Genomic DNA, 14676 nt, shown 5'->3' with positions numbered 1-14676 from the left:
GCTACCCCTGGCATTTTGTTGAAATGACATCCCTGGTTGTTTATTTGCCAACCCATTCACTGGCCATGGTAATCCTTATGGCAATTCACACCCAGTTCCTGCCCCTCCCCGCCCAAATCACCTACTCATGGGAACTCTTATGAGATTGCTGTAATCAAGCCTTGCCATCAAACGTTGCAATCAAAGTGCCTGCCAGTGTTTTTTTTAAAGCAATCCTCTGAGTGTTCATGACTTACTTGGAGCTCTGTACCTGATACTGGTGTAATACAAACACGTCTTAAGCAGGTCTACCTTCAGCCTCTCGATTTATAAGCACTCTGCCTGTCCTTCGCTGAAGTCCTGTGAAAAACAAGTATTAGCATAGCCAACTTTTTTGTTTTGTGTATAAGTATTAGGCATTGTCAGGCACTGCTATTCAATAACCAGTTAATACCAATGTGGCAATGCCTGGCAAGTGCCTTTCCCATGCCTACACAAAAGCCCAAACTGTTGGCATTACCAATGCTTTTTTTTCAAACATGTTTATTAGTTTGATTTTGTTCCAACCTTCTTGACACAATACATTAAACTGTGCAGCATATTACACGTTACAATCATCGATTCCCCCCTCCCTGCCCAGCCTAACCCCAACTTCCCCCGTGCGCCTTAACCCAACTACCGCTATAACCACGGCTAGGATTTGCGCAGTATTCTCTGGTCAGTCCTTGCCACTGATGCCTGGCTCCCGTGGCTGGGCTCTTGCGACCCTTCTCATCGCTCAGCGCTCCCTTCCCTGTCCTCTTATCCAACATCACCAGTACCTCAGGACGGTTTGTCATCAGGCGAGGTGAGAAGAGTCCGTACTAATGCGTTCCAGGTCGTTGTGTCATCAGAGCTTTCTCTTCTTGCTGTTTGAATTGCATCATGCCACATTGGTGCATCTGCTATAGACAATCCCTTTAGGTCCTCCCACCATCTATCTATATTCAGAATCTCCCATCACTTCCACGCCATGGCGATCCTTCTGGCATTGCCAATGCTTGTTCCTGTGCGGCGGCGATAAAATAGGCTGTAAGCACTAAATGGAGCCCTTTTCAGTGACAGTCCAAAAATACCACAATTCACAAAACGGGAGGGAGACAAAATACAGGATAGGATAGTACAACAAAATGGTGAGTGGGGAGGGCAGGATGTTAGAGGGAACAGAAGGGGTGGGAGACCAGCATACCCAAACATACAGAGCATTGGATGCTGCCCAGGTGCCACCATAGTGTCCAAAGGGCTCGATGCGGTTTTACCAGCAGTGTCCGAAAAGTGGACAATTTGGTTGTTACATTTTGCTGTGGCCATTTGATCACTTGTCCCTTTCTTAAAATGGGGGCTCCCGCCAAACCCTTACTCCCCTACTGTGCCCAAACTCTCTATCCCCTTCTCTCTGTCTCTCCCCTGTGGGACCATCTCTCCCCTTTCTCTCTGTCTCTCCCCTGTGGGACCCTCTATCCCCTTTCTCTCTGTCTCTCCCCTGTGGGACCCTCTATCCCCTTTCTCTCTGTCTCTCCCCTGTGGGACCCTCTATCCCCTTTTCTCTGTCTCTCCCCTGTGGGACCCTCTATCCCCTTTCTCTCTGTCTCTCCCCTTTGGTACCCTCTATCTTCTTCTCTCTCTCTCTCCCCTGTGGGACCCTCTATCTCCTTCTCTCTGTCTCTCCCCTGTGCGACCCTATATCCCCTTTTATCAGTCTCTCCCCTGTGGGGCCCTCTATTCCCCTTTCGCTCTGTCTCTCCCCTGTGGGACCCTCTATACCCTCCTCTCTGTCTCTCCCCTGTGGTGCCCTGTATCCCCTTCTCTCTCTCTCTCCCCTGTGCGACCCTCTATCCCCTTTACTCAGTCTCTCCCCTGTGGGACCCTCTATACCCTCCTCTCTGTCTCTCCCCTGTGGGACCCTCTACCCACTTCTCTCCATCTCTCCCCTGTGGGACCCTCAATCCCATTCTCTCTGTCTCTCCCCTATGGGACCCTCTATCCCCTTCTCTCTGTCTCTCCCCTGGGGGACCCTCTACCCCCTTCTCTCTGTCTCTCCCCTGTGGGACCCTCTATCCCCTTCTCTCTGTCTCTCCCCTGTGGGACCCTCTATCCCCTTCTCTCTGTCTCTCCCCTGTGGGACCCTCTACTCCCTTCTCTCTGTCTCTCCCCTGTGGGACCCTCTATCCCCTTCTCTCTGTCTCTCCCCTGTGGGACCCTCTACCCCCTTCTCTCTGTCTCTACCCTGTGAGACGCTCCATCCCCTTCTCTCTGTCTCTCCCCTGTGGGACCCTCTACCCACTTCTCTCTCTCCCCTGTGGGACCCTCTACCCCTACTCTCTGTCTCTCCCCTGTGGTTCCCTCTATCCCCTTCTCTCCGTCTCTCCCCTGGGGGACCCTCTACCCCCTTCTCTCTGTCTCTCCCCTGTGGGACCCTCTACCCCCTTCTCTCTGTCTCTCCCCTGTGGGACCCTCTATGCCCTTCTCTCTGTCTCTCCCCTGTGGGACCCTCTACCCCCTTCTCTCTGTCTCTCCCCTGTGGGACCCTCTATCCCCTTCTCTCTGTCTCTCCCCTGTGGGACCCTCTACCCCCTTCTCTTGGTCTCTACCCTGTGAGACCCTCTAGCCCCTTCTCTCTCCCTCTCCCCTGTGGGACCCTCTACCCCCTACTCTCTGTCTCTCCCCTGTGGTTCCCTCTATCCCCTTCTCTTTGCTCTCACCTGTGGGACCCTCTATCCCCTTCTCTCTGTCTCTCCCCTGTGGGACCCTCTACTCCCTTCTCTCTGTCTCTCCCCTGTGGGACCCTCTATCCCCTTCTCTCTGTCTCTCCCCTGTGGGACCCTCTACCCCCTTCTCTCTGTCTCTACCCTGTGAGACGCTCCATCCCCTTCTCTCTGTCTCTCCCCTGTGGGACCCTCTACCCACTTCTCTCTCTCCCCTGTGGGACCCTCTACCCCTACTCTCTGTCTCTCCCCTGTGGTTCCCTCTATCCCCTTCTCTCCGTCTCTCCCCTGGGGGACCCTCTACCCCCTTCTCTCTGTCTCTCCCCTGTGGGACCCTCTACCCCCTTCTCTCTGTCTCTCCCCTGTGGGACCCTCTATGCCCTTCTCTCTGTCTCTCCCCTGTGGGACCCTCTACCCCCTTCTCTCTGTCTCTCCCCTGTGGGACCCTCTATCCCCTTCTCTCTGTCTCTCCCCTGTGGGACCCTCTACCCCTTCTCTTGGTCTCTACCCTGTGAGACCCTCTAGCCCCTTCTCTCTCTCTCTCCCCTGTGGGACCCTCTACCCCCTACTCTCTGTCTCTCCCCTGTGGTTCCCTCTATCCCCTTCTCTTTGCTCTCACCTGTGGGACCCTCTACCCACTTCTCTCTGTCTCGCCCCTGTGGTTCCCTCATGTCTTGTTTTGACAAAAACCTCCCCCTTGGGTACTGTTCAAATTGCGTCACAAAAGGAATGATTTTGCCTCGTGCTACAGGCAACATTCACATTGTAACGACAGCCACTTGGCATATGCAAGCAGCCCCTCGTTCCCTGGCAACATCCTGCCATAGTAAACCATAACCTGGTTTTGAGCCGCATTCAGGTCATTAGCATGCTAGCCTTGAAAACTGCAGGCGGCAGACATTTTTATTTTCTGAGAATGGAATTTTGATGGAATATTTACTGGCATGGGATCAGAGAAATGCTTTTAATTTCCTGACACACGATGCACACAGAGTGCTATTGCTCAAGGCAAGTCTTTTTGAAGAGATTTATTTTTTTACTCATACATGTACGTCAGAAAGGCAGTTATACTGTGGCCTGCTGTGCACCCAGTGCTTCTACAGGGCACATAGATTTCTGATGAAAACATACATGTATAAGCAGGGGGGAAATGCACCTGTGAGCTGCGGCAGACCACCTAGTACTGAATTATTTCATGCAATTCCCTGTCTTGCGCTGTATTCGAAGCCTTGCTCTAAATCGTACCGTTTGCCCCGTGCGTCACATCCCTACACGAAAAAGGCATCTGGGAATGTTTGCTCGGCTTGCTCCATGACTCCCCTTGAACTTGTTATAAAGCTGCAGATATAGCCCCTGGCACGTTACTGGACACAGTTTTAGGGTCAAGAAGCTGTGGCTCTCCAGATGCTTGGGACTAAAACTTCCATCAGCCTTAGCCAGTACAGACAACGGTGAGGAATCATGGGAGTCATAGTCCAAAACATTGATATTATGAGTTCTTTGTGTGGCGCACTGTGTACAACAAGTGAATAGAATTTGAGGGTTTACGGCCTTCAGGGTTAGTGCACTCAGCCCCAAACTTTAATCATGAGGCCAGCTGCGTTGCTACGGCTAGGGACCAGAGGCAAAGGGCAGCTCCACTACGTGTTTGCCCGTGTTCACTTGGGATGCTTAACACATAATATGATTGGTTATTTACAACATGCTTAATCCAAAGAGGTTTATAAGTGCGGACCCGGGATTCGAACCTGTGTTGCTCTGCGTCGTCTTGCTTCCAAGATGAGCATGTTGCCACTGAGCTATACTACCCGAGCCAAAGGTAAGTGTGGTGTGGGTGGGGAGTACAGCTAATACTGTACTCCAGTAAAACCCCACCACTCTTATTACCTAATATCTTAAACCAACCTGCATCTAGCATCATTGTGTAACCGTTTTTTCATTGCATTGCCAAAAGAGGGTTGGAAATGTTTTGCACTTAGATGAATTTTTAGAGGTAGGACATTTTTGCACTTAGATGCACTTTTGGGCATAGGACATGTTTTGCACTTAGATGGTTTTTTGTGGGCAGGAACATTTTTGCACTTGGATGGATTGCTGAGTGTAGGAAATGTAATGCACTTGAATGGATTTTTGAGGCTAGGAATTGAGTTGCACTTAAGAGGATTTTGTGGGTAGGAAAGGTGACGCACTTGGATGGATTTTGAGGTTAGGAAACTAGTTGCACTTAGATGGATTTTGGGAGTAGGAAATGTGATGCACTTAGGGGTGTGAATGGTGTTGCACTCTTTCGTTAGCCTGTCAATATACGCAGTTGTTTATGATGATGCCCTGTCCCCAGCACTCTGAAGACCATAGGGAGAACCGGCCATTGTGCCTTGAAGCCCTTTGAGGACAGACTGTTTATTTGCACCTTGAAGTTGTATTAGGATTGCCCCATCTGCACTTAAAGATCTGGCAGGATAGATTACCTCTGCTCCTGGCCTTGGTACTAATGGTAATTTGTGAAGACTCTCCTATGTCGCTATCTACTTATCGGAGCCGCAAGAATCGACCGAGGATGACACTACTTGAACAAACAGGTGCACCTAGAACAGGTCTACAACAAATCCTCATCCGAGTTACTAGGTACATAAACTCACCCTTAACATGTCTGCCATTAGTATGCACCGAACACCTATGACCAATTCGGGGCAGCTGGACACATATCGAGTCTCGTGCACTCACGCTTTCTCCTGACCTCTCCCAGCACCCATTCACATACCTGAACTCGTGGGATGCTTTTTATAGGAGTTCTGCTAGCCCTCCTACACCTTGCAATGGCCAAATGCACACACACATTCTAATTCTACCCCCCACCCCCTGATCTACAGCACTCGGGAATTCGGTCCCCGAAGGCGTTCCCACCACTATCGCATTGAGACTATAATAATGGTAAAGGCGCTAGATAAATGACAACTACAACACAATACAATACATTACCATGACTTTGGCTCCACCACACAGCTATCAGCAGTAGCAGCATTATAATTATGGCTAAAATAGCTCCATAATAGCCTCTTCTTTCTGGCCATAACATAGGATGTGTTACATCTAAATAAAAACAAAGAGAAATAGGATGACAGAAAAATCAGAATTTGTGAATAGAAATCCTGTTGTTACAACATTTACATATTTATATGAAATATTAGACACCTTTTTTGAAGAAAACTCTTGAGAATTAAATGTGCCAAACATAGTGAATCCTAGATAATTACCTGAATGTTCCTCATCCTCGTCCCAGTACTTATGTTTGAGGTGATACACTACCCATACAGGAACCAATTTCTAAATCTCGTAGCTCCACACTCCCTGCTCTCCATACATACATACATAACATCCCCATTAATTACAATCTTTAGTTTTTTCTTTCCAGCCGCCTGACAGGGACCAGTGTTGGGTAACAGCCTGCTTTACCTCTCAGCGTAGTGGCTGGGGAGCAAAAATTCAGGATTCCCCACCCAGGCAGGTCTCTGTCGGGCTTGAGCTTTCCAAAGAGGCAGGGCATCCCCACCTCTGTCATGCGGCAGATGATTTGAAGAGCATTGATGGTGGTGACAAGACCAGACTATTTAGAGGGCCTGCTGACCCAGAGATGCACACAGGATATAAGGCCAGGAGGAGCAGGATTGGGATTCCTTGCCCCACCTGTGAGCAGAACACAGCTTTGTTCCTGCTTACTTCCCTTCTTTGCAGCTCAGGAGGTGAATGGGGCGTCTGTTCTGCCACGAAGGTGCCATGGGCACGGGGCTCCCCTATGTTAGCTGGTTATTTTCTGACCAGCTGCAGAGGGGACTGGTTGCAGCTTCTCACCTAAGCAATGAGTGGTCTAAACATCAGCATCAGGATTCATTATCACTTGGTGTGGGGATCAACTGGGGCTCTTCTCGCTCCCGAGTGTCTTTTGTGGCATTAGCTCACAGGGAAGAGAATGTCTTTGTGTAGTGTCCTATTCATCTGCTTCTATGTACGATCCAGAGGATTAGAACAAACTCTTTCTGACCTCAATCAGTGTCTTTTTTTAATACAGAATAAGACAAAAAGGTGTCTTCTGAAAAAAAGGCGGCCACAACCAAGAATATGGGTATGCAAGCTTCCAGTTCTTTTCTTCCAATTCAGAATCCTCCTCTCCTCCTACAAAAATGAGATGGAAGGGGAAATAATCGAAGAAGGCTGATCTCTTTTTCTCTTAAGTCAGAAGAATTGTGAAACAGACCCTAAGGGAGTACAAGAGTAAAAGGAGGAAAATACAGGCAACATCTTTTTCCCTTTCCTCTACAGTTTCGTACTATTCATCCTCTTCATCTTCCTAAAGCGAGCTTGATTCCTCCAAGGAGGATAACCAAATGGAGAAATAGCTGTCTAGGAAGGCGGTGGCTGGAGAGATGGAGGAAGTGACTGACAATATTGAGCTCTTCTCACTGAATTCTCCCAAGAAAGGACAACGATCTGAGGATGCACCAGTTTAAGCACTCATCAAATGTATTGACAGTAATAACTGATATTAAGAAAATAATTACATGGAAATGGAAGGAGTCAGTAAGAATGTCCATGCTTAGCTTCTTTCCTAAACACTACCCCCTCTGAGGAAAGGAGAAATCTCTGACTCAGAATGTCCAGGTGGCTGACACCCTCCCTAACTTGACGGGATGACGCTTTATGATAGATGAGCCAACCATACAGTATTCAGCGGACAGGAACGAGGACAGGGCTTTGAAAAACGTGTATGTGGGGGGCCATCTGTTCTTAAGGTGCAAAACATATACTGCTATTTATTTTACGCAGTCTTTAGTGGATTCCAAGATCTCAACCAGGCCCTCAGAGATGGGCCAATGAAGACATAAGTTGAAATTCACTCCAATCTCATCTTTAATGGAGTTCGAATGGCAGCTATGATCATGGGGGCAACAAAAGTGTGAAGAAGACACATCCATGTTCGGGATTGGCATGTTGAACTTTCCAATACTCTACTGCAAGAAGGATGCAATTTGAAAGTCCACAAGACATTTTGAAACAATAAGTATGCATTTATTTTAGCATTTGTTACCACAAAATGTGTGGGGAACCCTGCCCCTACCTTACTGCACTGCTCCCCTGCCCCCTTTATATATACCTCACAAAGCCCTCATCCAAATATTTGTGGTACAAAACAGTAAAAAGAAATGCAGTAAAGTGGGATTGGAAGAGATCGGTTGCAATGAAAGTGGTTGATACCAATAATTTGTGTCAGAAGAAGAAGCAGCCCTCTATGTACAAGAACTCGAGATTCCACAGACAAGGTAGAAAGCAGTATGGGGTCTCCTTCCTGTCCAAGAACAAATAGCTTTAAAGACCAGGGACAGGATCATGGCAGACATCAGGCAAATTGTCTTCAACTCCAAAACAACACAGGTCCATACAATGAAAGCCTCCCAGTTGGGGCTCTGTTCTGGTTTCTTAGACACATGAACAAAGACAACAGCAGATCATGGGTCATGAGGGTGGTAAGGATTGGTAATGGGTCATGAGGGTGGTAAGGATTGGATATAAGATAGAATTCCTGTCTCCTCCCCCTTCCAGAACCACCTTCAACCCTGTTCCCAAAAGGACGAACAAGAGAAAGGCCTTACTGCAGGGGATAGAAGACCTATTTGTGAAAGCTGCAATCACAAGCGTTCTCCTCGGTCAAAAAAGATCAGGTTTCTGCTACAGCATTTTCTGATGAAGAAAGCATCAGTGAAATACAGACTGGGCCACACTCTCAAAGCTTTCAAACTCTCAGTGATCAACAAATCATTCAAGGTGGAGACTTAACAAATAATAATTCCCTTGATATTGAGGGACACTTTTTGGCCTCCATATCCATCCATGTTGCCTACTTCCACGTTCCAACAAGGTCAGATTGAAGAATTCCCAGGTTTGCGGTTCAGTGCTCCAACTTTCAGTTTCAAGCTCAGCCTTTCAGACTCAAATGAGCCTAACGGCCTTCTCTGAGATTCTGGCATTGTTTGTGGGGGTAACTGTGCACCTTGAGGGCACTCAAACATTTGCCTACGAGGACAACTGGCTGACCAAGGCTCACTCACACCCTTTCCTCCTGTTCCACATTGCCCAGATTTGTCAGATGTTGGAGTCAAAGTGATTTGTCATGAACTTCCAGAAGTAGCATCTGCTTGTGAGGGGTCATTAATGCGAGGCAGACAACTGATTGTAGTATTTTCAAGATTAAACACTTTATTAAAGTAAAATGTCGCAAAATATGCCTTGCTTGTCCTACTTTATGAGGGAATTCCCTACCTAGTTCAAATGCTAAGGGAACCACTCCGAACATAGGTAAACTGGCCCTCACACTAAACAACAAAACATTCAAAGCAAATAATAAAACAACATAAGATATTAAACAAGAATTGAAAAATATCTGGATGACCCTCACCTGTCCTGGGAAAATCCCTTCCGCAGGGTTTTTAAAGTTAACTTCCCAAATGTTCAAAAGAATAGTCTTGAACCAGTTCTTGTGACTTCCAAGTTCAAACAAAAGTTCAAACAAAAATCCACTGATAACAATTGTATTTATTTTGTGTGTGATTTAGTTTGCGAAAAAAGAATCTTTACACACATATTCGAGTAGAAAAATACATAAAACGAGATTTACAGTATGCACAGACATAATTTAAATTCCATATTAAAAGAAAAAAAGAGCATCTTTAAACCAGAGAAATGTCATATAGAGGAAAGAGCAACTTTAGTAAATTCATCACATTATGTCGGGATCCGGGTCCCATGGCGTCTCCTATCACAGAGAGACTTTCCTCCAGAGAGCGCGGCTTGCAGAGTGTAAATACTATTGTCAGGCCAGGGGCTCAGGTCGAAAGGCCGGCAGCAGCAGAGCTAGAGGTAGAAAAGCATATACATAGATCAGACTCCGTCAGGTGCACAACAGTCTCTACCCCCATGCAATCCCCAACTCCTACCTGTAGATGGTGAAGTGCAAGCCTGGAACCTACTTGCTGGAAAACGTGGAAGGTGGTGGAAAGCAACAGTCAGATTACCCTGACCCGGGCGGAACGAGGGCGAAACTAATTCAACCCCATGTGGGGCGTATTGGCAGTCCCGCAATGTCCACAATCCAATGTCCACAATCCAAGAAAAGGTTAATCCAAGAAGATAGAATCCGAGGAGTGATGCGTTGTGTTGGATCCAGTAAGTTCAAGGTAGGTGTTCCAGGTGAGTAGCAGGTGTCCGGGTAGTCGTTGGGCTAAGAGGGACTAGCCGTACTGTCAGTGGAGAATTAAGCACCTAATGTAAGCCACAGTTCAAAATGTGATTGTGCCAGAAGGGGTTTGTGAGCAGGGAGGAGCAGACGGCAGAAACCGTCACAGTGTGTGGAAAGGGAAAGCGGAGGCTAGCCGAGGCGGCCGGGACTGCAGGAGGGGGAAAACAGAATCAGCAACATGCCGAGGCGGATGGGAACGCCGGGGCAGGGAAAACAGGAACCGAATGCCAGATGTAGAACAATTGGGAGAAGAGGCAAAATAGAATGCACAGAGTCCTGTGGTCAGGGGACCGGGCAATCAGTCCGAAGGGTACAAACGTCGGGAAACAGACAAGGAACAAGACAAAGCAAATCAGGGGGAGCGTTCCAAAAGGGACAACAATACCTAAAGTTCAGGAGCAAGATTCAAGGAGCACAGGACACAAAGACCAAAGCAACCTTGCCGGGCGAACGCGACGGTTAAGGAGCGTCGCCCGGCAGGTGTGCCGTTGCTAAATGCTGTTGCTAATGGCCCTTCCCAGTTGCGTGATGATGTGTTGACGTGCCCGTGAAATGGGCGAAGGGGGACCTGGGGGATGTAGTCCTTCGCCGCTGGAGCGGCCCTTGTGCCAAGAGCCAAGGAAGCAACAAACGATCCCTGACATGGCCACGTCCAGGCAAGGTGTACCGCGCAGGCGGAGGGTTCCTGACACATTAATGAGCAGCCTGTCATTAGGATTTGTTAATAAGTTCCACCAAAATGTTTCCGAAGTTAACAGAGGACAAGTAAGAAAATAAGATATAAAGGTTTCCTCACGTAAAGCAGTTAGGGCCGGACATTCCACAATTAAATGCTTCAAGGTTTCACCATTAAGTCTACAACACCAACACAGATGATGAAGCCATTGACCGGCCACATAAGACATCGTAGTTGGAAACAAGTTTTATTTGATGGTTAGCCAGAAATTTCTAAGGCGTTTTATAGCCTGTTTGGTCATATATTTCAGGGGAAAATTGAAAGATTTAATATCCATGAAAAAATGCTCAAACAGCTTATAAGAGCAGAGTTTCTCCCTATTTTTGATCGAGTCCTCTTCAAAAAGTAGCTTCTTAACCTTAACTGCTCTGCGATCAAGTTCTTCCAGAAATATGGATCTCTCATTAACAACAGTCAAAACAGAATTCACCCAGGCCTTAAGAGCTACACAATTACCCAGGTTAAAGAGTGCGTCGAGTTGGATAAATAGGTGGATGCTGGTAGAAACATAATAGATTGCAAAAGAAGAATTCTTCTCCAGAGGACTTTGGAATCTAGGGATGTGATACCCAGAATATGTTTGATGGGCGGAAACATGGTACCCCCTGGAAGGCTCAGGAATCGCTTCCAAATAAATGACTCGTCCTGGGCCCATTCCTAACTGCCCTACCGGACCTCTGCCCCATAAATTAATTTCGGAACTAACACCTGGTTACATAGTTTGAGCTCAGGCATTAGCGAAAAACAGCTACCTTGTTTCTTCGGTCAGTCAAATTCCATACCAATGGTACCTGGGGTTCACTCCATACCTCAGGCATGGCTAATTCTAGGAGACAGTCCTTCAGGTGGTCTAACCACTTTAGGCTTTTCCCTACTTCGTGTCTCATTACATGTGACAACGCCTTCCTATGTACTTCTAACCCTTCCCCATTGCAAATTCTGGGCCAGAACATAACTGGTCTATTCAAAATCTGATATGTGACCCCATTATTATCTAGTTCAAGGTGGACCAGAGCTGACGGTGCTGACACTGGTAGTATAATTTCTTTAGAAATGTGTTTTCACATACGGGAGTTATCATGTCCCCATAGTTCCGAGCCATACATGGCTGCTGGGACTGCTTGTTTATTATAGAGTTCCAGGGCAGGTGAGATTGCCCCCTTTCCATGTTTAATAAAGAAGGACAAAATTCTGCTACCTAAGTGTCAACCAAAAATTCTTCTTTTGCTATTAGTAACAAATGGTGTACCTCGACACATTGCTTACCAATGATAATCCCAGTTGAATAGTTGTTGTCCAAACTGATGGGTATCATGTGTAAACGTCTTTTACTTCCCTCTCTTATGCAGTCTCTGATCTGAAGTCAAACGGAAATGAGTGACACAGTTTTTGTCGGGCGCTCAAGCTGGCCCTCACTGTATGCTAGGAATTCGATATTGCACATAAAAGATCACATAGCGCCATGGGGTCATGATCTCATAAGAGCTTGTCTTGCCCATTTCTGCTGTTGCACAATAATACGTGGTATGAGACCCATATTCCCTCGGGGGCACTAGCCGAGCATATGCCGGGGAGTTAGTAATACCGCAGTGACATTTCAATAATCCGCTCATGTGTTCCAATATTTATAACAATTATGCCAGAGCCCGACTCTAATGAAATCCTTACCTGTCCGGCGGTGTACTCCAACAGTCACTACTCGCTACGGGCGTCTCGTCCTGCGCCCGTATTCAACTGTTCAACAAATCCCCCTCTAGTGGACATAGAAACAGGACAGGAGTCCTGATCATGCAAAGGCCAAATGATTTAGCCAGAATGCTGCCACTATAGCTTTTTTGTTGCACCCATATGTAAACAAAGAGCTATGCCCCTCCTTTTTAGGTAATCACATAGGTAGGGTAGATGTCCCACTCGTGTGGTAGAATATAAAATTCGCAAGAATGGGCGCAACATAGCTGTCTCACTGGAAACAAGGTGACACAGCTCCCCCTATAAGTACAGATGGGGTCTGGTCCTTACTGACCTAATGTGGAGACTCGATGATACTGATTCTGGTCCAATTGTCCCCGCAGGAGGAACAGGTGGTGCGTGTACTGCTGGGAGATGTAGTCTCAAACTCTAAAACCAGATCTCAAAGAAATCCCAATATCCGTTGAGAAATCTGCCCCCAAGGGGACTAGTGGTGTTCATGCTTTTATTTAACCGCTCACTGAGAGGTCCATACGCCCGCTGCGAAACTCTGGTGATTTACACACTTATTGAGTAAGCCCTAGCTCCTCATATTGTTCTGTAAGGTGTATTCATATATGGTTATGTCGGGAGGACATTATATTGAACCCCATCATATCCCAAATAAGGGTGATGCAGTTAGATGCACCCCACAGTGACTGTCCACTGCTTGGTGCATAGATACACTTTGGGATCTGGTTTTAGAGTTTGGGACTATATCTCCCAGCAGTCCACGCACCACCTGTTTCCTCCTACGGGGACAACTGGACCAGAATCAGTATCATTGAGTCTCCACATCAGGTCAGTGAAGACGAGACCCCAGATGTACCTATAGGGGGAGCTGTGTCATCTGTTTCCAAAGAGACAGCTATTTTGCACCCATTCTTGCGACTTTTTTTTTATATTCTACCACACAAGTGGGACATTTACCCTACCTATGTGGTTACCTAAAAAAAGAGGGGCATAGCTCTATGTTTACACATGGGCGCGACAAAAAAGATATAGTGGCAGCATTCTGGCTAAATCATTTGGCCTTTGCACAATCAGGATTCCTGTCCTGTTTCTATGTCCACTAGAGGGGGATTGCTCTGATTACTTACCGGTAATCTTCATTACTCCGGGTCCCACTCTTCCTCATCACAGTACTTACTTCATGAGGCCCGTGCCTCCGACACAGGATCTTCTTCTATTTATTAAAATTCCTATGACTCCTCCCCCACATCCACATCACTCAGATTCATATTACCAAGCCAGAGCATGGGATCTTCCCCGCAGGGAGGGTGAGGAGGGTCGTCAGTACTGTGATGAGGAATGGTAGGACTAGGAGTAATGAAGATTACCAGTAAGTAATCAGAGCATTACCTCCACGTCCACTCTTCCTTGTCCCAGTACTTACTTCATGAGGTATACCAAAGCCGTAATGGGGAAAAGGTCCCAATGAGACAAAGAGCTAAAAACAGTGCAGCAAACACACCCACAATAACTCTTAATTCACATCCCCACAGACAAAACTCCAACCACGAAGGAACCAACCCCCCGAGTGGGAGAAACTGAACCCATAACGGTTGATGAAAATGCCTAGACCAGCCAAGGCGGCAGCCATACAAATCGCTTGCAGAGAAAAACCCTCCTTGCATTGGCCCAGGAAGCCGCCAAACCCCTGGCGGACCATCCCTGATCGTGCACAGGCACAGGCAGGAAAGAAGCCACATAGGCTCTGGAGATCACAACCCGGAACCACTGGAAAATGGAAACCACAGATGCGTTATGCCCACCCCCAGCGGACCACAAGCAATCAGAAGACTATCAGATTGGTGGAAAAAAGCAAACCTAGCCAAATACTCAAACACGTCCCGCCGGACATAATGTTAATCCAAGCCACCTCCTCATGCATTCTCGGATCATGAAAGAAGTCAGGGGGAACCAGATCCTGAGAGGTGTGAAAACCGAGATACAACTTAAGGGAGGAACTTCGGACCACACCTCAGCACCACCGAGTCTGGCAGCACTCTCAGGAAAGGAGGGTGACATAAGAAAGCCCCAATCTCTCCAAGCCTACGGACAGAAGCGAGGGCAATAAGAAAAACAGATTTCAGTGTAAGATGTTTGATATCAATCTCGGAAAAGGGCTTGAAGGGAGGCCCTTGAAGGAACCGTAATACAAGAGGGAGAGCCCAAGGGGGAAGCCCTTTATCAGCACA

General features: G+C 47.3%; 1 protein-coding gene across 5 annotated transcripts in view; it reads right to left on the bottom strand.

Moving 5' to 3' along the window:
* The window catches only part of CD274 (CD274 molecule), a 210001-nt gene that overhangs the window by 70682 nt on the left and 124643 nt on the right, over nucleotides 1-14676 (bottom strand). For all 5 annotated transcript variants that reach the window (XM_069626019.1, XM_069626017.1, XM_069626015.1 and 2 more), the window contains one exon: nucleotides 5703-5813. In XM_069626019.1, the coding sequence (XP_069482120.1) occupies nucleotides 5703-5813 (111 nt within the window). The remainder of the gene's footprint in view (nucleotides 1-5702; nucleotides 5814-14676) is intronic.

Source organism: Ambystoma mexicanum, chromosome 6p (assembly GCF_040938575.1).
Source record: "Ambystoma mexicanum isolate Mex_15411 chromosome 6p, UKY_AmexF1_1, whole genome shotgun sequence".
NCBI classification, from domain to species: domain Eukaryota; kingdom Metazoa; phylum Chordata; class Amphibia; order Caudata; family Ambystomatidae; genus Ambystoma; species Ambystoma mexicanum.
Note: the sequence above shows the minus strand (reverse complement) of the source record. Positions and strands in the feature narration are given on the sequence as shown.